This window comes from Pseudophryne corroboree, chromosome 4 (assembly GCF_028390025.1).
Source record: "Pseudophryne corroboree isolate aPseCor3 chromosome 4, aPseCor3.hap2, whole genome shotgun sequence".
In the NCBI taxonomy this organism is placed as follows: domain Eukaryota; kingdom Metazoa; phylum Chordata; class Amphibia; order Anura; family Myobatrachidae; genus Pseudophryne; species Pseudophryne corroboree.
In genome coordinates this window covers 606,504,771-606,530,068 of record NC_086447.1, presented here as the reverse complement: position 1 = coordinate 606,530,068, position 25,298 = coordinate 606,504,771, and the positions used below count along the sequence as shown (strand labels likewise).

The window sequence follows — 25,298 nt, the reverse complement described above, 5'->3', positions numbered from 1 at the left end:
CTTTGCAGCAGGATGACTGCTGTGATATTTCATCTTCCTCGCAAAGGACTGTTGGACAGTCAATTGCTTACTGGAAGTAGTACAAGTGGTCTTCCGACTTCCCCTCTGGGATGACGATCAACTCCCAGCAGCAACAACAGCAGCAGTAGGCGTTACACTCAAGGATGCATCGGAGGAATCCCAGGCAGGAGAGGACTTGTCAGACTTGACAGTGACATGGCCTGCAGGACTATTGGCTTTCCTGTGTAAGGAGGAAATTGACACTGAGGGAGTTGGTGGTGTGGTTTGCAGGAGCTTGGTTACAAGAGGAAGGGATTTAGTGGTCAGTGGACTGCTTCCGCTGTCATCCAAAGTTTTTGAACTTGTCACTGACTTATGATGAATGCCCTGCAGGTGACGTATAAGGGAGGATGTTCCGAGATGGTTAACGTCCTTACCCCTGCTTATTACAGCTTGACAAAGGCAACACACGGCTTGACACCTGTTGTCCGCATTTGTGTTAAAATAATTCCACACCGAAGAGGTGATTTTTTTTGTAATTTGACCAGGCATGTCAATGGCCATATTCGTCCCACGGACAACAGGTGTCTCCCCGGGTGCCTGACTTAAACAAACCACCTCACCATCAGAATCCTCCTTGTCAATTTCCTCCTCAGCGCCAGCAACACCCATATCCTCATCCTGGTGTACTTCAACAGTGACATCTTCAATTTGACTATCAGGAACTGGACTGCGGGTGCTCCTTCCAGCACTTGCAGGGGGCGTGCAAATGGTGGAAGGCGCCACCTCTTCCCGTCCAGTGTTGGGAAGGTCAGGCATCGCAGCCGACACAATTGGACTCTCCTTGGGGAATTGTGATTTAGAAGAACGCACAGTTCTTTGCTGTGCTTTTGCCAGCTTAAGTCTTTTCATTTTTCTAGCGAGAGGATGAGTGCTTCCATCCTCATGTGAAGTTGAACCACTAGCCATGAACATAGGCCAGGGCCTCAGCCGTTCCTTGCCACTCCGTGTCGTAAATGGCATATTGGCAAGTTTACGCTTCTCCTCAGACGCTTTTAATTTTGATTTTTGGGTCATTTTACTGAACTTTTGTGTTTTGGATTTTACATGCTCTCTACTATGACATTGGGCATCGGCCTTGGCAGACGACGTTGATGGCATTTCATCGTCTCGGCCATGACTAGTGGCAGCAGCTTCAGCACGAGGTGGAAGTGGATCTTGATCTTTCCCTATTTTACCCACCACATTTTTGTTCTCCATTTTTTAATGTGTGGAATTATATGCCAGTATCAATAGCAATGGCCTACTACTATATATACTGCGCACAACTGAAATGCACCACAGGTATGGATGGATAGTATACTTGACGACACAGAGGTAGGTAGAGCAGTGGCCTACTGCACCGTACTGCTATATATTATATACTACTGGTCAGCAAACTGTGCAAAACTGAAATGCACCACAGGTATGGATGGATAGTATACTTGACGACACAGAGGTAGGTAGAGCAGTGGCCTACTGCACCGTACTGCTATATATTATATACTGGTGGTCAGCAAACTGTGCAAAACTGAAATGCACCACAGGTATGGATGGATAGTATACTTGACGACACAGAGGTAGGTAGAGCAGTGGCCTACTGTAGCGTACTGCTATATATTATATACTGGTGGTCAGCAAACTGTGCAAAACTGAAATGCACCACAGGTATGGATGGATAGTATACTTGACGACACAGAGGTAGGTAGAGCAGTGGCCTACTGTACCGTACTGCTATATATTATATACTGGTGGTCAGCAAACTGTGCAAAACTGAAATGCACCACAGGTATGGATGGATAGTATACTTGACGACACAGATGTAGGTAGAGCAGTGGCCTACTGTACCGTACTGCTATATATTTTATACTGGTGGTCAGCAAACTGTGCAAAACTGAAATGCACCACAGGTATGGATGGATAGTATACTTGACGACACAGAGGTAGGTAGAGCAGTGGCCTACTGTACCGTACTGCTATATATTATATACTGGTGCTCAGCAAACTGAGCAAAACTGAAATGCACCACAGGTATGGATGGATAGTATACTTGACGACACAGAGGTAGGTAGAGCAGTGGCCTACTGTACCGTACTGCTATATATTATATACTGGTGGTCAGCAAACTGTGCAAAACTGAAATGCACCACAGGTATGGATGGATAGTATACTTGACGACACAGAGGTAGGTAGAGCAGTGGCCTACTGTACCGTACTGCTATATATTATATACTGGTGCTCAGCAAACTGAGCAAAACTGAAATGCACCACAGGTATGGATGGATAGTATACTTGACGACACAGAGGTAGGTAGAGCAGTGGCCTACTGTACCGTACTGCTATATATTATATACTGGTGCTCAGCAAACTGAGCAAAACTGAAATGCACCACAGGTATGGATGGATAGTATACTTGACGACACAGAGGTAGGTAGAGCAGTGGCCTTCTGTACCGTACTCCTATATTTTATATACTGGTGGTCAGCAAAATTATGCACTGTACTCCTACTATATACTACAATGCAGCACAGATATGGAGCATTTTTCAGGCAGAGAACGTATAATACTGGTGGTCACTGGTCAGCAAAACTCTGCACTGTACTCCTCCTATATAATACTGCTGGTCCCCAGTCCACACAATAAAGCAGTGTGAGCACAGATATATGCAGCACACTGAGCACAGATATGGAGCGTTTTTCAGGCAGAGAACGTATAATACTGGTGGTCACTGGTAAGCAAAACTCTGCACTGTACTTCTCCTATATAATACTGGTGGTCCCCAGTCCCCACAATAAAGCAGTGTGAGCACAGATATATGCAGCACACTGAGCACAGATATGGAGCGTTTTTCAGGCAGAGAACGTATAATACTGGTGGTCACTGGTCAGCAAAACTCTGCACTGTACTCCTCCTATATAATACTGCTGGTCCCCAGTCCCCACAATAAAGCAGTGTGAGCACAGATATATGCAGCACACTGAGCACAGATATGGAGCGTTTTCCAGGCAGAGAACGTATAATACTGGTGGTCACTGGTCAGCAAAACTCTGCATTGTACTCCTCCTATCTAATACCTCTGGTCCCCAGTCCCCACAATAAAGCAGTGTGAGCACAGATATATGCAGCACACTGAGCACAGATATGGAGCGTTTTCCAGACAGAGAACGTATAATACTGGTGGTCACTGATCAGAAAAACTCTGCACTGTACTCCTCCTATAATACTGCTAGTCCCCAGAATAAAGATATTTGCAGCCCCCTGAAAGTTCTGAAACAAAGTGAGAGGACGCCAGCCACATCCTCTCATTATCATTTCCAATGCACGAGTGAAAAATGGCGGCGACGCGCGGCTCCTTATATAGAATCCAAATCTCGCGAGAATCCGACAGCGGGATGATGACGTTCGGGCGCGCTCAGGTTAACCGAGCAATACTGGAGTATCCGAGTATGCCTCGGACCCGTGTAAAATGGGTGAAGTTCGGGGGGGTTCGGATTCCGAGATACCGAACCCGCTTATCACTAATAACAACAACAACAACAACAACAACAACGATATTGGGGCCTACTGCAGAAATGCTGTATTGTGGCGGACATTTAAATGTTGCTGTTATGGACTAAGTATAACGTGCAGTATAAAGTGCAGGTTTACAAAAATGGAGATATTGCCCATAGCAACCAATCAGATTCTGGCTATTATCTTCTAAAAGGTGCAAGATAAATTATATGTAGCCACCCCAGCTGCCCTGTTGTTAATCTGGCTCAATAGCTTTCAGTGGTGACTCTGTCATGTGTGATCATTCAGAATCATTCAATAACCACTTTTTAAACCTGGAAGATTTACAGTATGACTACTTGATTTTCGGAAAACCTTTTAGATCTATGGTTGAGATCATGTCTGTTATTACTGAAATAATTGATACCTAAACAGGGATTCAGCATGGGATCCTGACAGTCCGGCGGTCATAAGACTGACTCAAGAATCCTGACAGGCGGGATCCCGACGGCGAGCACAGCATGTCCCCTCGTGGGCTCACTGCGGGATTCTGGCGTCGGTATCCTCACTGCTGGGATCCAGACAGCTGGGAAACTAACTGCTTCCCCTACACAGATGCTATCTTTTATCATATAACGGAATACAGACATATAAAAATAATAAAAAAAATAAACAATACAGCCCCCGAAAAAACACCCAATATAACATGTTCCTGCTAATATTGAATTTATTTCTTTAAGAAATTTCAGAATTATATAGTAATATTTAAAATTTTGGGGTTTAGTTATGTTCTGGTTTAGATATGTTTCCAAACAAAAATGAAGTACAGTACCATACTTAGGGGAAAATTTAATTAGCATCTGTAATTTACTGCAGGCTAATTGATCCCTTGGTGCTGTCCAATTAGCCCTGAATGCAGCCCATCAGCAGCTGTTATTTTGATTTTTTTTGGGGGACTTCAGAAATCTCCAAAAAAAAAATCCCCATTAACTAGCCTGTTTACGCGATGCTGACCTAACAAATAGGTCCCTAAAGTTATCAGACTCTACATGTTAACACATGAAAAGAGAGAATTTAACGGGCACAAAAAAACGGACTTCAATTTAATTGAAGCTAAAAAATCAGAAAAAGCTGGAGTCTACGCTCATTTTTCGGACCCGTTAAATTTTCGGGGCTAATTTAATTTGCGCCCTGTCGCTGCCCGGCGATAGCCGGCGCCGGGCAACGGTGCGCCTGCGCAATGCGACCGTGCGCATGCGCAGTTCCGACCCGATCGCATGGCTGCGAGGAAGTGCAGCGTGCGATCGGGTCAGAATGACCCCCATAGGGCCTAATTCAGACCTGATCGCAGCAGCAAAGTTGTTCTCTAATGGGCAAAACCATGGGGGTAATTCCAAGTTGATCGCAGCAGGATTTTTTTTAGCAGTTGGGCAAAACCATGTGCACTGCAGGGGAGGCAGATTTAACATGTGCAGAGAGAGTTAGATTTGGGTGTGGTGTGTTCAATCTGCAATCTAATTTGCAGTGTAAAAATAAAGCAGCCAGTATTTACCCTGCACAGAAATAAAATAACCCACCCAAATCTAACTCTTTCTGCACATGTTATATCTGCCTCCCCTGCAGTGCACATGGTTTTGCCCAACTGCTAAAAAAAATCCTGCTGCGATCAACTTGGAATTACCCCCCATGTGCACTGCAGGTGGGGCAGATATAACATATGCAGAGAGAGTTAAATTTGGGTGGGGTGTGTTCAAACTGAAATCTAAATTGCAGTGTAAAAATAAAGCAGCCAGTATTTACTAAACAAAATACCGTATATACTCGAGTATAAGTCGACCCGAATATAAGCCGAGGCACCTAATTCTACCACAAAAACCTGGGAAAACTTATTGACTCGAGTATAAGCCTAGGGTGGGAAATGCAGCTCTAGCCGTACACAGCCCTCAGTGCCAGATATGCCCTCATACTGCCAGATATGCCCTCATACTGCCAGATATGCCCCCACAGTGCCAGATATGCCCCCACACTGCCAGATATGCCCCCACACTGCCAGATATGCCCCCACACTGCCAGATATGCCCCCACACTGCCAGATATGCCCCCAGTGCCAGATATGCCCCACAGTGCCTGATGTGCCAGATATGCCCTCATGCTGCCACATATGTCCCTCATGCTGCCACATATGACCCTCATGCTGCCACATATGCCCCTCATGCTGCCACATATGCCCCTCATGCTGCCACATATGCCCCCTCATGCTGCCAGATATGTCCCCTCATGCTGCCACATATGCCCCCTCATGCTGCCACATATGCCCCCTCATGCTGCCAGATATGTCCCCTCATGCTGCCAGATACGTCCCCTCATGCTGCCAGATATGTCCCCTCATGATGCCACATATGCCCCCTCATGCTGCCAGATATGCCCCCTCATGCTGCCAGATATGTCCCCTCATGCTGCCAGATATGTCCCCTCATGCTGCCACATATGCCCCCTCATGCTGCCACATATGCCCCCTCATGCTGCCAGATATGCCCCCTCATGCTGCCAGATATGTCCCCTCATGCTGCCAGATATGTCCCCTCATGATGCCACATATGCCCCCTCATGCTGCCAGATATGTCCCCTCATGCTGCCAGATACGTCCCCTCATGCTGCCACATATACCCCATCATGCTGCCAGATATGCTCCCTCCCCAAGTGCCAGGTATGCCCCACAGTGTTGTTACTTACCCCTCCGTCGATCCCGCGCTGTCTTCTGGAGGGACACGAAGCGCACAGCACGCGCCTCTCCTGTGTCCCTCCTGCATCTTCGGCGGCCGCGGCAGGTCTATTAAAGGAAGTGCCGGTTCGTGATCAGAGGTCACGAACGGGTACTTCCTGTAATAGAACCGCCGCTGCTGCCGCCGGAGATGCAGGAGGGACACAGGAGAGCCGCGCGCTGTGCGCTTCGTGTCCCTCCTTCACACTGCTCTGCCTCTGCCTGTCACTGACTCGAGTATAAGCCGAGGTGGCTTTTTCAGCACAAAAAAAAGTGCTGAAAAAGTCGGCTTATACTCGAGTATATACGGTAACTCACTCAATTCTAACTCTCTCTACACATGTTATATCTGCCCCCTCTCCAGAGCACATGGTTTTGAACAATTTTGCTGCTGCGATCAGGTCTGAATTAGGCAAATAATGCAGACAACAATTTATAAATGACCAGTATTCATGAAAAATAACTTGATTAAGTTATATGGGTTCCCGTAGTACCAATCAACCTATTTAGTGGTGCCCATACACTTATGAGATAATCGGTGCTATCCTTCGATTTCGACCTCATCTGTGAGAGAAATCGAAGGATTGTATGCACATTTTAGGTACCTTGAGACGCGATGCGCGGGCACGCCGGTCGAATATCGCATCTCAAGATATTATGTGCTGCACTTAATATTTCTCGCATCGCAGTGCGATCGCATGTGGTTTTAAGCCCACATGAGATATATCGCACTGCGATATGTGATGGGCACCCACCGGGAGCGGCCAGAGGCCACTCCCACTCAGCAGTGATGTGCCCATCACGTGATTACCATGCGATCTATTGCATGATCGCATGGTAATCACTTTGGCAGTTCTGGTGCGATGAAATCGCACCTGAACTGCCGGTGCGATGCCCCGCGATGTCGCGTCGCGGGGCATTGCACAAGTGTATGGCCAGCATAAGTCTCATTAATACAAACTTCTGTACTGGCATGCATGTTGTGGATGTAGTACTGAGTGTGTCTCTATTTCACCTCCATAATATAAATGTATATATATATATATATATATATATAGAGGGACAAGAACACACCTTAATTTTATACATTTTTATACTTAAATTTTGGGTATGGAACAAAATTCGATGTTGTAAACTAATAAAAAGAATTACGTTTTAGATCTTTAATACTATACAACTCCTTATTTTGATACTAAAAGTGCGCCCACAAAAGAGTCTACTTTTTCTCATCTTCCCTTGTAACTGGCTGCAATAGTGTCAGCTGACCTCTGGCAAGATGGCAGCCCCAATGCAGCAGGAACGTACTTTTAAAGTAGAATAAACAGGAACATCGTGCAATGACTGGACTACGAAGACATGCCATTCAGTGAATTGGTAGCGCCAGGTAAGGTAAGTGGGTCTAAGAACCTGCCACGTGACATTACCTACCTTTTACAGGAGACCCCTGGATGCCCCTATAGTTTTGAAGATTCAGAGTACAAGTCCAGCATAAGTATTGGACTTCTCTTCTGAAGAACAGCATCATTAGTGGATAGTGTATCTGAAGGATTAGGAACATTCCAAAGTATCACTGGAAAAACACATGTAGGTGAAACCAACCATTAAATATAGATTGTGAGTCTTGAGTTTGGTTTGAAATGTTTCCCTACTTGACAGCTTGGAAGTCTTTAATGTATTTGTCCAACAAAGCCTGATCTTGTTCAGGATCAAAAGGACCAGAGGACTGAGCACTGGACGAAAGCTGAAGAGAAGGCACATTCTCCCAAGGCTGCACAGAAATATCAAATAACCCTAACTGTGCTGGAATGATGGATGGCCATGACTGGACCAATGAATTGGATGGCCCTTCTTGGACCTGGACAATGCTGGAAGCCTTGATTGATTGTGTAGTATTTAAAGACAAAGTTGATAAAGTGGTACTCAGACTGGTGACCAACACGGTGGCAGTCTAAGAAAGTGTAAAGCCAAAATTCCCTGTTGCAACCAGTTCAGGAGTTCACATCTAAAACCATGGTACTATGGACCCCTCCTGGGATCATGGCATTAGAAACCTCTCCAGGGATCATGGCACTAGAAACCCCTACTGGGATTGTGGCACTAGAGACCGCTCCTGAGATTGGAAGCTCAGATGTTTCTCCTGAGGCTGGAGCAACAGAAGCCCCTACTTATGCCGGGAACTCAGACACATATCATGGAGTAGTAGAAGAGTCAGATAAGCCTCCTGGGGCTGAAATGTCAGATGCCCCTGAACTAATATTCCTCTGAATACCCTGAGTCACTCGGAATCAAAAGGGAGTGGGTGGCTCAGAAGCTTGAGGGTTACAAAGCGGTGAAAATACTCTCTCAGGCTGTCTGCATGTAGAGAATTTGTTAGCTTGCAGATCAGAATGGATCCCATGAAGATTTAGGAATCCTCTGCACTCTTTAGAATCAGCATTTAGCTTCTCTGGAGTAGGTCATTTCAGATAAGGAATGGAAGAGCTCGGTCCACTTGAAGAGCCTGTGAAACAGAACTGGATTGATCAATTGATTGTTGGAAGGAGTTCATGCAGGTAGAAACTTATTGCAGGAATTGCATCACTAACCCTTGCATCAATTTTTATTTCTCCAATAAATGTACCAGATTTTGCATTGGATGAGCTGCATGGGTTTGATTACTAGCTGCACCCATTTAGCTGGTTCAAACTGTCAGATTCTATCTTTTGTCGTGGGCACCGGAATGGGACCACTGCGCAAAACTGGTATAAACTGTATAACTGAGACTAGGGTACATGAATGAGACTTTTCCTCATAAGCTAAACACACAGGTTACTGAATAGGAGAGAAAGTTATGAAATACCAGGCAAAGGGGGGACAGATCTGCTACCTGACTGTTGCACCTGGTGATCGATACAACTCTTGGCGAGATGCACGTCCAGATTCAGCTTGAATCCGGTCTGTGCATGGACCGGTCCACAGCACAACTCCCGGTAACATTTCTATTTATCCAAATTCAATGTTTATTTTGATTATGCTTGAACCCCTAATGGTTGTTTTACACTTTGTTGCAGCACTTTTGAGAGCATTTCTAGTGAGTGTGACGCCTGAGCACACAAGCTCAGGATAACTTATCCTTGTACCATGCTAATGTCACTGCCTCACATCAGGATCAGAAACATGGGAAAAAATGTCGGAAAGGACAAATCTTCTGCACTAGTAAATATTTAGGAATATATGCAATTAGCGGCGAATCGCGGCAAATTATCGGCCGTTTTTCAACTCGACACAATTCGACAGGCTAATTTTGGCAAGTGGGTGCCGAAATTGACCATATGCAATAAAAAACGGATTCGACAGTCCCGCGTTTTTATTTTGATCCGTTTTTTTAAAAACGGGAAGAAACAGGAAAAACCCGGAAAAAAATGGCGTGGAGTCCCCCCTCCAAAGCATAACCAGCCTCGGGCTCTTCGAGCTGGTCCTGGTTCTAAAAATCCGGGGGAAAAATTGACAGGGATCCCCCGTATTTTTAAAACCAGCACCGGGCTCTGCGCCTGGTGCTGGTGCAAAAAATACGGGGGACAAAAAGAGTAGGGGTCCCCCGTATTTTATACACCAGCATCGGGCTCCACTAGCTGGACAGATAATGCCACAGCCGGGGGTCACTTTTATACAGCGCCCTGCGGCCGTGGCATTAAATATCCAACTAGTCACCCCTGGCCGGGGTACCCTGGGGGAGTGGGGACCCCTTCAATCAATGGGTCCCCCCCCCCAGCCACCCAAGGGCCAGGGGTGAAGCCCGAGGCTGTCCCCCCCATCCAAGGGCTGCGGATGGGAGGCTGATAGCCTTGAGAAATGTGAAAGAATATTGTTTTTTCCAGTAGTACTACAAGTCCCAGCAAGCCTCCCCCGCAAGCTGGTACTTGGAGAACCACAAGTACCAGCATGCGGGAGAAAAACGGGCCCGCTGGTACCTGTAGTTCTACTGGGGAAAAAAATATCCAAATAAAAACAGGAGACACACACCTTGATAGTAAAACTTTATTACACAACTGCCGACACACACATACTTACCTATGTTGACCCGCCGACTGCCACAGTCTCCGACGATCCGGGGTACCTGTGAAAAAAATTAGACTCACCTCAATCCAGTGTCCGGGAGATAATCCACGTACTTGTTAAAAAAACAAACCGCATACCCGACCATGCCGGACTGAAAGGGGTCCCATGTTGACACATCAGACCCCTTTCCCCGAATGTGCCGGGACCCCACGTGACTCCTGTCACTGATCGTCGGAGACTGTGGCAGTCGGCGGGTCAACATAGGTAAGTATGTGTGTGTCGGCAGTTGTGTAATAAAGTTTTACTATCAAGGTGTGTGTCTCCTGTTTTTATTTGGATATTTTTTTTCCAGTAGTACTACAGGTACCAGCGGGCCCGGTTTTCCTCCGCATGCTGGTACTTGTGGTTCTCCAAGTACCAACTTGCGGGGGAGGCTTGCTCGGACTTGTAGTACTACAGGAAAAAACAATATTCTTTACATTTTATCAAGGCTATCAGCCTCCCATCCGCAGCCCTTGGATGGGGGGGACAGCCTCGGGCTTCACCCCTGGCCCTTGGGTGGCTGGGGGGGAGACCCCTTGATTGAAGGGGTCCCCACTCCCCCAGGGTACCCCGGCCAGGGGTGACTAGTTGGATATTTAATGCCACGGCCGCAGGGCGCTGTATAAAAGTGACCCCCGGCTGTGGCATTATCTGTCCAGCTAGTGGAGCCCGATGCTGGTGTATAAAATACGGGGGACCCCTACTCTTTTTGTCCCCCGTATTTTTTGCACCAGCACCATGCGCAGAGCACGGTGCTGGTTTTAAAAATACGGGGGATCCCCTGTCATTTCCCCCCCCGGATTTTTAGAACCAGGACCGGCTCGAAGAGCCCGAGGCTGGTTATGCTTTGGAGGGGGGGCCCCACGCCATTTTTTACCGGGATTTTACCATTCCATCTAAAAAAAATAAAAAAATAAAAAATATTATTTTTAAAAATATATAAAAAATACTTGTGCCTCCAAAAAAGACAAACCAAGTACCTAATCCCTTCTAATATAAATAGCTATGCTATTACCAATAAAAAAAACACCAAAAAAAACATGTTTAAATTTTTTTAATTAGTTTCACCCACCAAAGTGTGGCGGATTGAAAATGACGAATTTACTGTCTAAAAGCACTGTTGTCGAATTTCCAAACTTCAATTGAATATACTTTGGTCGAATTGCAGCACTTGTATCATTGCAGAAAAGTCGAATTTGACAAAAGTCGAATTTCAAAAAGTCGAATTTTGAAAGTCCGTTTTTTTGACGGAAAGTACTGAATTGCATTGACGATTTTTTTTTGGCGAAAAAAGTCCAGTTTTTCGCCAATTTCGGGAATTCGACTGCAATTGCATATACCCCTTATTGGTAATTTTTTTATTGAGAAAAGGATAGGTTTGGGGATACCGCACAGAACTAAGGGTCGAAAATGAAAATGACTACTGTTGTTTGTCTCTGAGAAAACTGACTATATAGGCTGTCGCCCAGTATCTATCAACACCTACCTGTCATACAATATTTGTTAAGGTGGCACCAAATGTGATTGTCAGTGGTGCTCCCAACTGCAGGGCCGGTTCTGGCGCTCTGAGCCCCCCGGGCGGCAATAGGGGGTGTGGCTTCGTACATGGGGCATGGTCATTTACGCCCCCTGTACAGACTGAACTGATGTGCGGTGCGCGATGACGTCATCGTGCACCGCACAGCAAAGGTCCTCTCCACGAAGGGAAACTAGACGCGTACGCGTCTAGTTTCCCTTCACAGCGACAGCGGGGGGGGGGGGCAGCGGCAGCAGGCGGGCAGTGGGGGTCACACAGCAGCAGCGGATCTTGCCCTGGTGCGGTGCCCTCCGGATGGCGCCCTGCTCCCTCCGGAAGTTCCCTTCGTGGAGAGGACCTTTGCTGTGCGGTGCGCGATGACGTCACACAGTAAAGGACCTCTCCACGAAGGGAAACTAGATGCGTACGCGTCTAGTTTCCCTTCACAGCGACAGCGGGGGGGGGGGGGGGGGCAGCGGCAGCAGGCGGGCAGTGGGGGTCACACAGCAGCAGCGGATCTTGCCCTGGTGCGGTGCCCTCCGGATGGCGCCCTGCTCCCTCCGGAAGGCGGCACCCCGGGCAAAAGACCTGCTTGCCCGTGGCAAGATCCGCTACTGCTCCCAAGGGTTATTGAACAGGATTCAATATACAAGTGGAGAGAAAAAACACGCTGACCGTGAACAAGCAAATGTGAAACATACGTTGGGGAGGAGTGAACGCGGTCACGGAGAGTGCACACACGTGAACCGCCGGAGCCAGCAGGACACGGACCCGCTCAGCTACCCTTATCCTACCTGAGATGCCAGGTGGCTACGAACGGCGAGCAGGGAAGGACGGACCCCGCACAATGCCACCCAACATTGTATGGTATCAATTTATTATTATTATATGCTGTGGCGATGAGGTGAACCGGCAACAAGCGGAAAGGTCTGTGTGATATTTATGCCTATTCTCACATAAGAAACGATGCTCTGTAAAGCAAAGCTTCAAACTAACATGATTTAATTAAAAACTACCAATTACTGTGGGGGCATTACTCTTGCAAGGGGATGGCATACACCAATGTTTAGTGGTTTGCCCCAACCCCTGGACAATATCAGTCACTATTTTTGGCAACAATGTGTCATAGATATTTGCCACACAATTACAAACACCTAGATGTAATGTGCTATGGTTGACTTTATGAGAGATTCAATTTATGATAAATTCTACACTACAGTGGTACTTTAGCAGTCTGCCATAAAAAGTTGGGCAATTAGGGAATTTACTTTGCGACAGAAGGCATGCTGCTATAAATATATATGTATGAATATCTATGTATGTCCACTTTGTTTACCTGTCCTCCTTTTCATGATATGATCATGCTCTATAGGAGTATAGAGATTTAACTCCCTGCTCTGTGAACTCTTCATATTAAGGAGAATCTTTTTACGACCGGAGTGTTGGATATATCTTTTCTGACTTCTGTCAGACTGTAAGACGGTGACTCACCCTCTCTCATTCCCCGTCTGACACCATATATTTGAAATGACGGGAGAACATCAGAAGGGTGGAGATATCACTGTCCCAGTCAACATTTGATACCACGTTATATCCATACACATTTAATAACAGGCCACCTGGATGACCTTGTGACACTGGTGCCTATATCTGTATCTGGGAATAAGGGGTGAGCACCTACACCCACTCTGATTCAACTGCTCCAACAACAGTGATCATATGATTTAAATCCTCTGTATACACTTACCAATGGGTAACTGATGAATGACGATCACTAAAAACATAAACCCAGCACATCTGTGTCTAAAGAGTCTACCCATAGGGGACACTCCCCTTCTGGGCCTAAACATTTTTCTATAAAAGCGGCACTTTGCCTCTGGAAAGTGCCACCTAACCTACTACCATACCACACTGTAAATGCCCAACCTCGTCCGATCTTGGAAGCCATGCAGTGCTGGGCCTGATCAGCACCAGGTTGGATGACCACTTGGGAATATCAGGTGTTGTGGGTTCCATATAGCACGTTTTCAGAAATAGAAGCACCTGCATGGTTTCTGTGATATATATAATTCATGCATTAAAGCATAGTATAAACTATTGGGTGGTCTTCATTATGCCGGCTGTCGGGATCCCGGCGCACAGTATACCGGCGCCGGAATCCCGACAGCCGGCATACCGACACTTATTCTCCCTTGTGGGGGTCCACGACCCCCCTGGAGGGAGAATAAAATAGCATGGCGCGCGTAGCGCACCACCGTGCCTCTTTAATATCTCTTTAATATTTTCACAATTTATAAGAAACCTCCTGCTCATAAATTCAGCTAAATCACATCTTTACTTTCAGGGCTGTTTTTGTGTCTTATTTTATTGAGTATATACTAATACAAGTTATATTTTAATGTAATAATCATCACATTTTTTTGTCTCTGAGATTGAGTGCTCCCACCCAAAGGTTTTTTTTTTTTGTCACCATAGAGAACACTGCAATGAGTGTTCTTTTATTCAATGTAAGCTATTATATGTCACTAACTGCTGGTAATTTTCTTACAAGACCTCCAATTGCTATGGTCTTATTGATCACATGTGTTGGAATCCCTGGAATATTTAACAGAGATATGCTAATTATTTCAGTAGCAAAATGTATCTCACTTTTACTTAACAGATTACTGCAATATTGTTTAACTTGATGAATTTATATTTGGGTTCTGAAATCTGGAAGGAACTACACCAATGGGTGGGGAACATTACCCTGAAAGTAAGACTTCTGCTATCAGATGATTCTTCTCAAATAGCTTCACCTCATCCAAAGTTCAATGTCAGTATCTGCAGTGATCACAATTAACTTTTGAGGCACCTGGAAGACAAAAGAGACACTAGTAAAAATCAAGTTTTATTTGATAAATTCACTCCCTTGCAACAGAATGCAAGTGTCTGCCATCCTGAAAATCCTGCCATTCCTTCAGATGTAGACAATAAAGGAACAGTAATGAAAAAATCTAAATCTAGCTGTGTGTTACCAAGTAGCTAGTAAAGGGGTTGTCAACCCCTACAAATATCAAAAGAACAAGAAGTAGTAAAACCAGCGCTAATGTATACAATTACTATATGATGGACTGCATATGGTAAAAAAAATGCACATTTATTTAAAAAAAAATAATAAAAATAGATTCACAATGTATAAAAAGCAACCAGTAACTACGCCACAGGTGTATTGGTATATTAGGCTAATGCGATGTCAGACTGGCTCCTGTATTTATCAGTTTTTAAAATAGGACTTTCTTCTTTGTGTCCATAAGGGATCCAATATTAGCGGCACGGTATTACCAGTATGTGAATCTTGTATGTCCAAACTACCCCCTTAGTAACCAAATTTGCAGATGACGGGCTGAAGGAGTATCCACCAAGTTTCCAGAATTGTTCCAAAGAGAATGGCAAAGTCCAACAGAAGTCAAGTGGAGTAATTTAAACACTGATAAATACAGGAACATCAGTGAACATGCTCTAATGCGCACGTTTCACTTTATAACAGCTTTCTCTCAGCCATTGAGACAGAGCTCTTTGACCGTTTCTGTAGAATAACCCACAATATTGGGATAATAGCAGGTGATCATGACACAGGAGCGGTTTTTATTATAATCCTTGTTTTCTCATATTATTGATCATCGCAAGATGGATCTACAGTATTATTATAATACAGAAAAACCCAAAAATTTGTAAGACATAGGAGCTTGGATCATATGGCAGTACGGATGGTGTAATGGTTAGCAGTACTGTCTCACAGCACTGAGGTCATGGGTTTGATTCCCACCATAGCTGTGTGGAGTTTGTATATTCTCCCCGTACTTGCGTGGGTTTCCTCCGGGTTCTCTGGTTTCCTCCCACAATCCAAAAATATACTGGTAGATTAATTGGATCCCAAAAAAATTAACCCTATCGTGAAAGTGTGTGTTTACATGTGGTAGGGAACATAGACTGTAAGCTCCACTGGGTTAGGGACTGGTGTGAATGGCCAAGTTTTCTTTGTAAAGTGCTGCGGAATATGTGTGTGCTATATAAATAACTGGTAATAATAATATACTGTGTTAATAACACATATGTGTTTTTTCACTTGTTAAAGTGACTTGATAGCCGCAGCACAAGGCACTGTATCAACTTATTGTAGTTTATACTTACCAACATTGCAATTAAACTCTGCACATGGGGGGTCATTCTGAGTTGTTCGCTCGTTGCAGATTTTCGCTATGCTGCGAATTGTTGCTAACTGCGCATGCGCATGGTACGCAGAGCGCATTCGCTTAGTTATTTTACTAAAATCTTAGCAGTTTTGCTGTGGCTACAGCAGCGCTTTTCAGTCGCACTGCTGATCGGTGTGTGATTGACAGGAAAGGGGCGTTTCTGGGTGGCAACTCAGCGTTTTCACAGCGTTTGCAAAAAAACGTAGGCGTGTCAGGAAAAAACGCGGGAGTGGCTGGGGAAACAGGGGAGTGGCTGGCTGAACGCAGGGCGTGTTTGTGACGTCAAACTAGGAACTAAATGGACTGAGCTGATCGCAATCTGTGAGTAGGTCCGGAGCTACTCAGATACTGCAAGAATTATTTAGTAGCAGTTCTGCTAATCTTTCGTTCGCAATTCTGCTATGTTAAGATACACTCCCAGAGGGCGGCGGCCTAGCGTGTGCAATGCTGCTAAAAGCAGCTAGCGAGCGAACAACTCGGAATGACCACCATTATCCAGGTCAATAAGCAGGCTACTATGGGGGTTATTCAGAGTTGTTAGCAAACCAATAAAGTTAGCAATTGAGCAAAACCATGTTGCACTGCAGGTGGGGCAGATGTAACATGTGCAGAAAGATTTAGATTTGGGTGGGTTATATTGTTTCTGTGCTTGGTAAATACTGGCTGCTTTATTTTTATGCTGCAGATTTCATTTTGAATACACCGCACCCAATTCGAACTCTCTCTGCACATGTTACTTCTGTCCCACCTTCAGCGCAGCATGGTTTTGCCCAATTGCTAACTTTTTTTGGTTTGCTAACAACTCTGAATATCCCCTTATGGCCCTCATTCCGAGTTGTTCGCTTGCAAGCTGCTTTTAGCAGCTTTGCACGCGCTAAGCCGCCGCCTACTGGGAGTGAATCTTAGCTTATCAAAATTGCGAACGAAAGATTAGCAAAATTGCGAATAGACACTTCTTAGCAGTTTCTGAGTAGCTCCACACTTACTCGGCAACTGCGATCAGTTCAGTCAGTTTCGTTCCTGGTTTGACGTCACAAACACTCCCAGCGTTCGGCCAGACACTCCTCCGTTTCTTCAGCCACTCCCGCGTTTTTCCCAGAAACGGTAGTGTTTTTTCGCACACACCCATAAAACGGCCAGTTTCCGCCCAGAAACACCCACTTCCTGTCAATCACGTTACGATCACCAGAACGAAGAAAAAACCTTGTAATGCCGTGAGTAAAATACCTAACTGCATAGCAAATTTACTTGGCGCAGTCGCACTGCAGACATTGCGCATGCGCATTAGCGACTAATCGCTCCGTTGCGAGAAAAATATAGCGAGCGAACAACTCGGAATGACCCCCTATATTCTATATATTGCAATTGCCTATGTATGTGCAATTATAGGAACTCGAGTCACATATAGGAGACACAACTGATAAACAGTGAAGTACACTTGAAATGATGTCCTCACAGCCCCAGCAGATGATATTACACCAATGATTCACCAGCATACTTACCTGGATTTAACGTTAAAATTCCTCACACACAGCAATTTAGCTACCTTAAGCCTGAATCAGGACAGCAATACTGATACAGCAGCCAAATCATAATAAATTAATAAGGACACACCAAGGGGACACTCTTGGTTTTATCAAACACTTTATTTTTTGTGCACCATCTGTATTTATGTGTTAGTTTGTTACTGTTTTTAAGCTATATATTTAACTGTGATATGTTCCAATTGGATAGGATTTTTTTTAATAATAAATTAGTAAAAGTAAAGTTTTATTACTTTGCTTCCATTTAGTACATTGCTACTTTGCTTCCATTTAGTATGCTGCTCGTTTCAGTGATGGGGACTTTGACTCCTCTATTAGCAGTGCAGGCGTCTGAGAGTGGATCGGTGGGGCAGGGGGTTGATTTGCGGTCTCTATTGTCCCCCCTACTCACACAACTGACGGCACTGTGCTCGGCTACAGGCTCTTCTGCCGGACCGCAACCATTAGTTGTCGGTGGGTCAGGCGTGCTGGCGTCTTCACGTAACCAACTGCCTGGCTCTTCGCAGGCACCTTCTTTTTCCGCTTGTGTTTCAGATCCGGTGGACATAATGAAGAGCGATTCGGGTGATGGCGAGCAGGCTTCCTCCTCTGCTGGACTGAGCCAGGATTCGCATGCCTCTTCGTCAGGTGAGACTGATGCCGATTGGGTCAGTTGGTTGGTGCGCCTGAGGATGCGAGTGGCGTTAGGCGTGCGGAGCATTCAAAAGCTAAATGGCACAGGCACTGGTGGTCTCACAAGCGCAGTAAGCATTCGCTTCGGCATAGCATCAGTAGCAGTAGTCCTGAAGAGGGCAGCCCCAGCGATGTTGTGTGCTGCCCTTACACCAAAGTTTTGCATGGTCTCCGTCCACGGATATGTGATCGTATTAATAGTGGAAAATACGTGGATGTCTTTACATTGACATCCAAGACTCGCAAGGCTTTGGTGGCGGCTAAGAAAAAGAGTTGTATGGGCGAGGCAGCCTATCGGTCCTACGTTAACTGGCTCAAAGGGTTCTACACCTTATCAGCCTATTATCTGGAGACGTGCCCGGAAGAGGCCATGAACATTGTGCGCTATCTGCACATGATTCATGGTCTTTTTCATTTCGACCGGCCCTCACATGGATCCAGTACGGTGAGGAGTTCAGGCGTAAACAGCACAGGCTGCACATCATTGCCTTCGGAGTGAAGGATGTTGAGATGTGGCTGGAGGTTACAGAGAATTCCGTCAAGGCTTCTGAAGTCTCTCCTGTCAAATGTGTTAATGCAAACGATAGGGGCTCCTTTCCATGTCTGGCAAGAGGTCCAAGGGTCGTTGTTACGTCTTTAACAAAGGCAATTGTGGAGCTTGGGCGAAATGTTGCTTTCAACACCTCTGCCTGTATTGTGGTGCATCCCATCCTGCCAAGGAATGCCCCAAGCCTGCCAGTATTGGCTTAGGTGGCAGATCCCCCGGCGTTGCCAGCTCTAAGTAAAGCCCCTTCCCCCGTTTGGGTTGATGCCATGCACAAATGGCTGAATTTGTACCCGCTTCGCTCATAGGTGCAATTCTTGCTGGATGGTTTTAACATGGGTTTTTGCATTTCCATTAGCGGTGAGTTCCCTTTATATGCCCCTAGGAATTTGAGCTTGGCAAGGGACCTTCCTCACGTCTTAAAAGAAAATGTCACCAAGGAGGTGCAGCTGGGTTGCATGGCTGACCCCTTTGCTGCACCTCCTTTGCCGAATTTGGTATTATCTCCCGTGGGGGTGGTACCTGTTTTGTTCATATGTTTGTTGTTCATATGTTTGTAAATCCAGTCATAAGGACACAGAGACATGTGAGTTCACTGCTGTGCTGTTTATTCCATTACCAACTCCAGACACACTGCACACTGGACCACCCACTTCCCAGCATCCCCCTGGTCACTGAAGATTCAGGCTTACACAGATTAGTAAGGGAGTGTCTAAGCATTCTAATACACTAACATCACATCCTCTTTTCTTTAAAGATAAGCCCTATACGCTTCAATGCAACAATTAACAACGTCATATTAAGAACATCATCTAACACGTTTCAATGAGTCTCTCAGGTCTGCGTATTTCCCTTTTGGGTCTTTCATACACAGTCTGTGTTTCATCTACCATGTTGGACCTTTCTAGAATCGTGGTTTGTTCACCATTATCAGGATCATCATACATGTCAGATGAAGGGTATTCTTTAGTCATGTTGTCTTCATTATGGTTAGGTTGAGATCTTAAATCCACCCGATTTCTTCTTACTTCCGTTCCACGCCCTGTACGTATAGTATAAGATCTTGGTGCTACTTGTGCTTGCACAATACCTTTCTGCACCCAAATACCTTTCTCGTGATCTCTGAGATGGACTTGGTCACCCGATTTTAGATCAGATAAGCTTTTTGTTCATCTGTCATGGAACAGTTTCTGTTTCGTCTGTTGACGTTCCTTACTCAGTCTGACCAACGCTGAGTTATGTGTATTAAGCAGTTCATCATGTATCGGGAGATTTGCTCTAATCCTCCTTCCCATCAGCATTTGTGCAGGAGAAAGTCCATTCTGTAAAGGTGTACTGCGGTAGATTAAAAGACTTTTGTAGAAATCTTCTTTACCTTCTTGAGCTTTTTTCATGAAACTCTTTACAGTTTACTGAAATTTCCACCAACCCATTTGAGCGTGGATAGTGGGGACTTGACGTAGTATGGACAAATTCCCACTCATCAGCAAATTGTCTAAATTCAGCACTGGAAAACTGAGGACCATTGTCAGTGAACACTTCCATAGGAACACCATGCCTTGCAAAGATTGACTTCATGCAATTGATTACGGCTATACTAAACTTCCAGTAAATTTAGACTTATCCAGCACCTGTCTCACCCGCAAAGCGCGTTAGTTAATGCTGCTTTCCCCGAGGTGCTATCCTCAGTTATGTATCAGTCGTTTGACGACGCTTTGAAATTAGTCAGGGCAGCGGGCCCACATGCATTGTTGGGTATAGTTGATGTTGAGTCTGCATTTCGTCTTTTGCCATTGCACCCAGATTTGTTTCATTTCCTGGGCTTTAGGCTGGATGGCGGATTCTACATTGACAAATGCCTACCAATGGGTTGCTCGGTCTACGGCACTTTTTCAAAGCTTTTCGTTCATTTCTCCATTGGTGCGTCTGCGCTGGGATGGGGTAAACAGGAATTGCCCACTATCTGGATGATTTCCTGTGTATTGGCCCTGCCAATTCGAACAGGTGTGTGTGCTTGCTTTTCTCCTTGAAAGCGCTTTTTTCTGAGTTCAGGGTTCCAATCACTCCGGAAAAATGTGAGTGTCCCTGTACATGGCCTCTCCTATCTCAGCATAGAAATAAATACATATGCGGCCTGGTGCCGTTTGCCCTGTGACAAAGTTGCCAAACTGAGTGTGGGGATTGAGAGGGCGTTGGCAGGTGGCAAGGTTACCTTGCGCCAGTGCCAATCCCTTCTCGGCCTTTTCAATTTTGCTTGCTGGGTCATTCCCATGGGCCTGGTTTTTTGCCACAAATTGGAGCGGGCGATGGCTGGCATACATCGATCACTTCACTTCATTAAGTTGTCATCTGAGATTTGCAAGGATCGGCGAGTTTGGGATGCCTTTTTACGTGATTTCAATGGAGTATCCATCTGGCTGTCGGATCCGGTTCACAGTCTGGGTATCCAGTTGTTCACGGATGCAGCAGGTTCATGGGGTTACGGTGCCTACCTCAATAGCGCCTGGTCTGCTGCCCTGTGGTCGGATTCCTGGTTTCAGTTGGGCTTAACCCGAAACTTTCTGTTGTTGGAACTTTTTCCCATTGTTGTGGCTTTGGAGCTGTGGGGTGAGTGGGTCAGAGATCGGCACGTGGTCTTCTGGTGTAACAATCTGGGCGTGGTCCAGGTGATCAATGGTCAGCGGTCCTCCTCGCTCCCGGTTCTTCGCTTACTGGCTCACCTGGTCTTGCACTGCTTGTGTCTTAATGTACATTTTATTGCGCGGCACGTCCCAGGAGTGGATAACAGCATTGCTGACGCACTTTCTAGACGATTGTGGGATAGGTTTCACGCATTGGCTCCCGCAGCGACTCTCCTAGGTGATGTTTGCCCCTCTCATTGTTGGCAAATTATATGGCAGGGATAACTGCTTTGGCAAGCCAGACTGTGGCTCCAGCCACGCTGGAGAGATATCATGCAGCGTCCGTTTGGTGGGAGGCATTTATTGCACGCTGGCGGAATGAAGGTAAGCCTTCTTTTAATTTACTGTTAGACTTTATCTGGCGCCTGTATGTAGCTTGGAAGTCGTGCGCTGTTGTTGGAGAGATATTGCTAGGAATTTCATTTTTCCTGTGCTTGCATGGTAGGCATGATTTCACTAAAAGCTTTTAAATGAGGTGTTTCCTACAGGGCTGGGGGCGTGCTGCTCCATGGTCTGGGGATCGCAGGTAGCCGATACCGGTTGCCATGGTGGGTAGTTTAATGGATGTAATACTGTCCGTCTGCGTCTCTCGTCATGAAGTGTTGCTTTTCCAGCTCGCCTTTGAGATGGCTTTTCACGGAGCCTTTCGGATCGGCGAGTTGGTGGCACCTTCCAAGTCGGCGGTCTCGTCTTTGCTTAAGTCCCAGGTGTTACTAGCGGACACGTTATTGTGCAAACTGAGATAGTGGTCCCAATTGATGGTTTACCAAATCCGGTGGGTATTTAGGAAGTGCGCATTCCTTTCATATTGGGGCCGCGACAACAGCCGCGTCGTTGGGTTTTACAGAGGCCGAGATTAAATTGCTGGGTCGCTGGAAATCCAATGCCTATAAATGTTATGTCAGATGATGTTTTTTCCTGTTTCTGGCATATGGCCTCACAAGGGGTCTGAGGATCTCATCTCGGCACCTAATGGCAGTCAGGCTACCTCTGGCGAGCACATGGAGGGCTGTGCGGCTCCCCAAATAAATGCCACCCCACACCATTACTGACCCACTGCCAAACGGGTCATGCTGGAGGATATTGCAGGCAGCAGAACATTCTCCTTGGCATCTCCAGACTCTGTCATGTCTGTCACATGTGCTCAGTGAGAACCTGCTTTCATCTGTGAAGAGCACAGGGCGCCAGTGGCAAATTTGCCAATCTTGGTGTTCTCTGGCAAATGCCAAACGTCCTGCACGGTGTTGGGCTGTAAGCACAACCCCCACCTGTGGACGTCAGGCCCTCATACCACCCTCATGGAGTCTGTTTCTGATCGTTTGAGTAAACACATGCACATTTGTGGCTTGCTGGAGGTCATTTTGCAGGGCTCTTGCAGTGCTCCTCCTGTTCCTCCTTGCACAAAGGCGGAGGTAACGGTCCTGCTGCTGTGTTGTTGCCCTCCTGCGACCTCCTCCACGTCTCCTGATGTATTGGCCTGTCTCCTGGTAGCGCCTCCATGCTCTGGACATTACGCTGACAGACACAGCAAACCTTCTTGCCACAGCTCACATTGATGTGCCATCCTGCATGAGCTGCACTACCTGAGCCACTCCGTCTCATGCTACCACTAGAGTGAAAGCACCGCCAGCTTTCAAAAGTGACCAAAACATCAGCAGGAAAGCATAGGAGCTGAGAAGTGGTCTGTGTCACCACCTGCAGAACAACTCCTTTATTGGGGGTGTCTTGCTAATTGCCTATAATTTCCACCTGTTGTCTATTCCATTTGCACAACAGCATGTGAAATTGATTGTCAATCAGTGTTGCTTCCTAAGTGGACAGTTTGATTTCACAGAAGTGTGATTGACTTAGAGTTACATTGTGTTGTTTAAGTGTTCCCTTTATTTTTTTTGAGCAGTGTATATATATATATATATATATATATATATACACACACACACACACACACACACACACACACACACACACATACATACATACATATATTTATCTTAATATAGGGGGGCACCAATATTTATCTTGCCTCCGACCGACTGGGACAAACTTACGCCACTGATTTCTATATATATATACCGGTATATTTTATCAGTTTTATATATGAAACGCATACAATCTGTACTTAGCTGGGTGCACATGGATTTTCCCAACTGCTAACAAAGGGGGTAATTCCAAGTTGATTGCAGCAGGAAATATTTTAGCAGTTGGGCAAAACCATGGCCCTCATTCCGAGTTGATCGGTCGCAAGGCGAATTTAGCAGAGTTACACACGCTAAGCCGCCGCCTACTGGGAGTGAATCTTAGCTTCTTAAAATTGCGACCGATGTATTCGCAATATTGCGATTACTAACTACTTAACAGTTTCAGAGTAGCTCCAGACTTACTCTGCCTGTGCGATCAGTTCAGTGCTTGTCGTTCCTGGTTGACGTCACAAACACACCCAGCGTTCGCCCAGGCACTCCCACCGTTTCCCCGGCCACTCCTGCGTTTTTTCCGGAAACGGTAGCGTTTTCAGCCACACGCCCCTGAAACGCCGTGTTTCCGCCCAGTAACACCCATTTCCTGTCAATCACATTACGATCGCCGGAGCGAAGAAAAAGCCGTGAGTAAAAATACTTTCTTCATAGTAAAGTTACTTGGCGCAGTCGCAGTGCGAACATTGCGCATGCGTACTAAGCGGATTTTCACTGCGATGCGATGAAAAAGAACGAGCGAACAACTCGGAATGAGGGCCCATGTGCACTGCAGGGGAGGCAGATATAACATGTGCAGAGAGAGATAGATTTGGGTGTGGTGAGTTCAATTTGCAATCTAAATTGCAGTGTAAAAATAAATCAGCCAGTATTTACCCTGCACAGAAACAAAATAACCCACCCAAATCTAACTCTCACTGCACATGTTATATCTGCCCCCCCTGCTGTGCACATGGTTTTGCCCAACTGCTAAAAAATTTCCTGCTGCGATCAACTTGGAATTACCCCCCATATCTCATGTTGTCTCATAAGGTAGCTACTAGAGATGAGCGGGTTCGGTTCCTCTGAATCCGAACCCGCCCGAACTTCAGGTTTTTTACACGGGTCCGAGCAGGCTCGGATCTTCCCGCCTTGCTCGGCTAACCCGAGCGCGCCCGAACGTCATCATCACGCTGTCGGATTCTCGCGAGGCTCGGATTCTATCGCGAGACTCGGATTCTATATAAGGAGCTGCGCGTCGCCGCCATTTTCACACGTGCATTGAGAGTCATAGGGAGAGGACGTGGCTGGCGTCCTCTCCGTTTAGAGAAGAGAGAGACACAGTATTTTCGGGGAGCATTATTAGGAGGAGTACTACTGTATACTACTATACTACTTGCTGAAGTGATATTTATAGATTAGATAGTGTGACTGTAAGTGTATTATCTGACTTGTGGGGGAGACACTGACAGTGGGGAGCAGTTAGAGTCTGAGAGCAGGACTCAGGAGTACATATAACGTACAGTGCACACTTTTGCTGCCAGAGTCAGTGCCACACTGCCATTGTTGTGACCACACTGACCACCAGTATAATAATATATTTTGTGATTGTCTGCTTAGGCCTCGGAGTACTAGTTGCAAGTTGCAACGTGACCTGTCCTGAAGTGACCACCAGTTTAATAATCAATCACCACCAGTTTAATATATATATATATATATAATTGTATATAATATATATATATATATATATATAATATTGTATACCACCTACCCGTGGTTTTTTTT

The 25,298-nt window shown here is 45.9% G+C and overlaps 1 protein-coding gene and 1 pseudogene across 2 annotated transcripts in view; one reads left to right on the top strand and one right to left on the bottom strand.

Moving 5' to 3' along the window:
- The window catches only part of CCR6 (C-C motif chemokine receptor 6), a 163,989-nt gene that overhangs the window by 9,154 nt on the left and 129,537 nt on the right, over positions 1-25,298 (bottom strand). Inside the window, exons 2-3 of one of the 2 annotated variants that reach the window (XM_063917594.1) lie at positions 14,637-14,742; positions 7,721-8,792 (exon numbers count right to left, since the gene is read on the bottom strand). In XM_063917594.1, the coding sequence (XP_063773664.1) occupies positions 7,721-7,850 (130 nt within the window). In that variant the 5' untranslated portion in view covers positions 7,851-8,792; positions 14,637-14,742. The remainder of the gene's footprint in view (positions 1-7,720; positions 8,793-14,636; positions 14,743-25,298) is intronic. The other variant, XM_063917595.1, reaches the window with a different exon arrangement.
- Positions 13,782-13,900, top strand: LOC134912081 (5S ribosomal RNA; annotated as a pseudogene).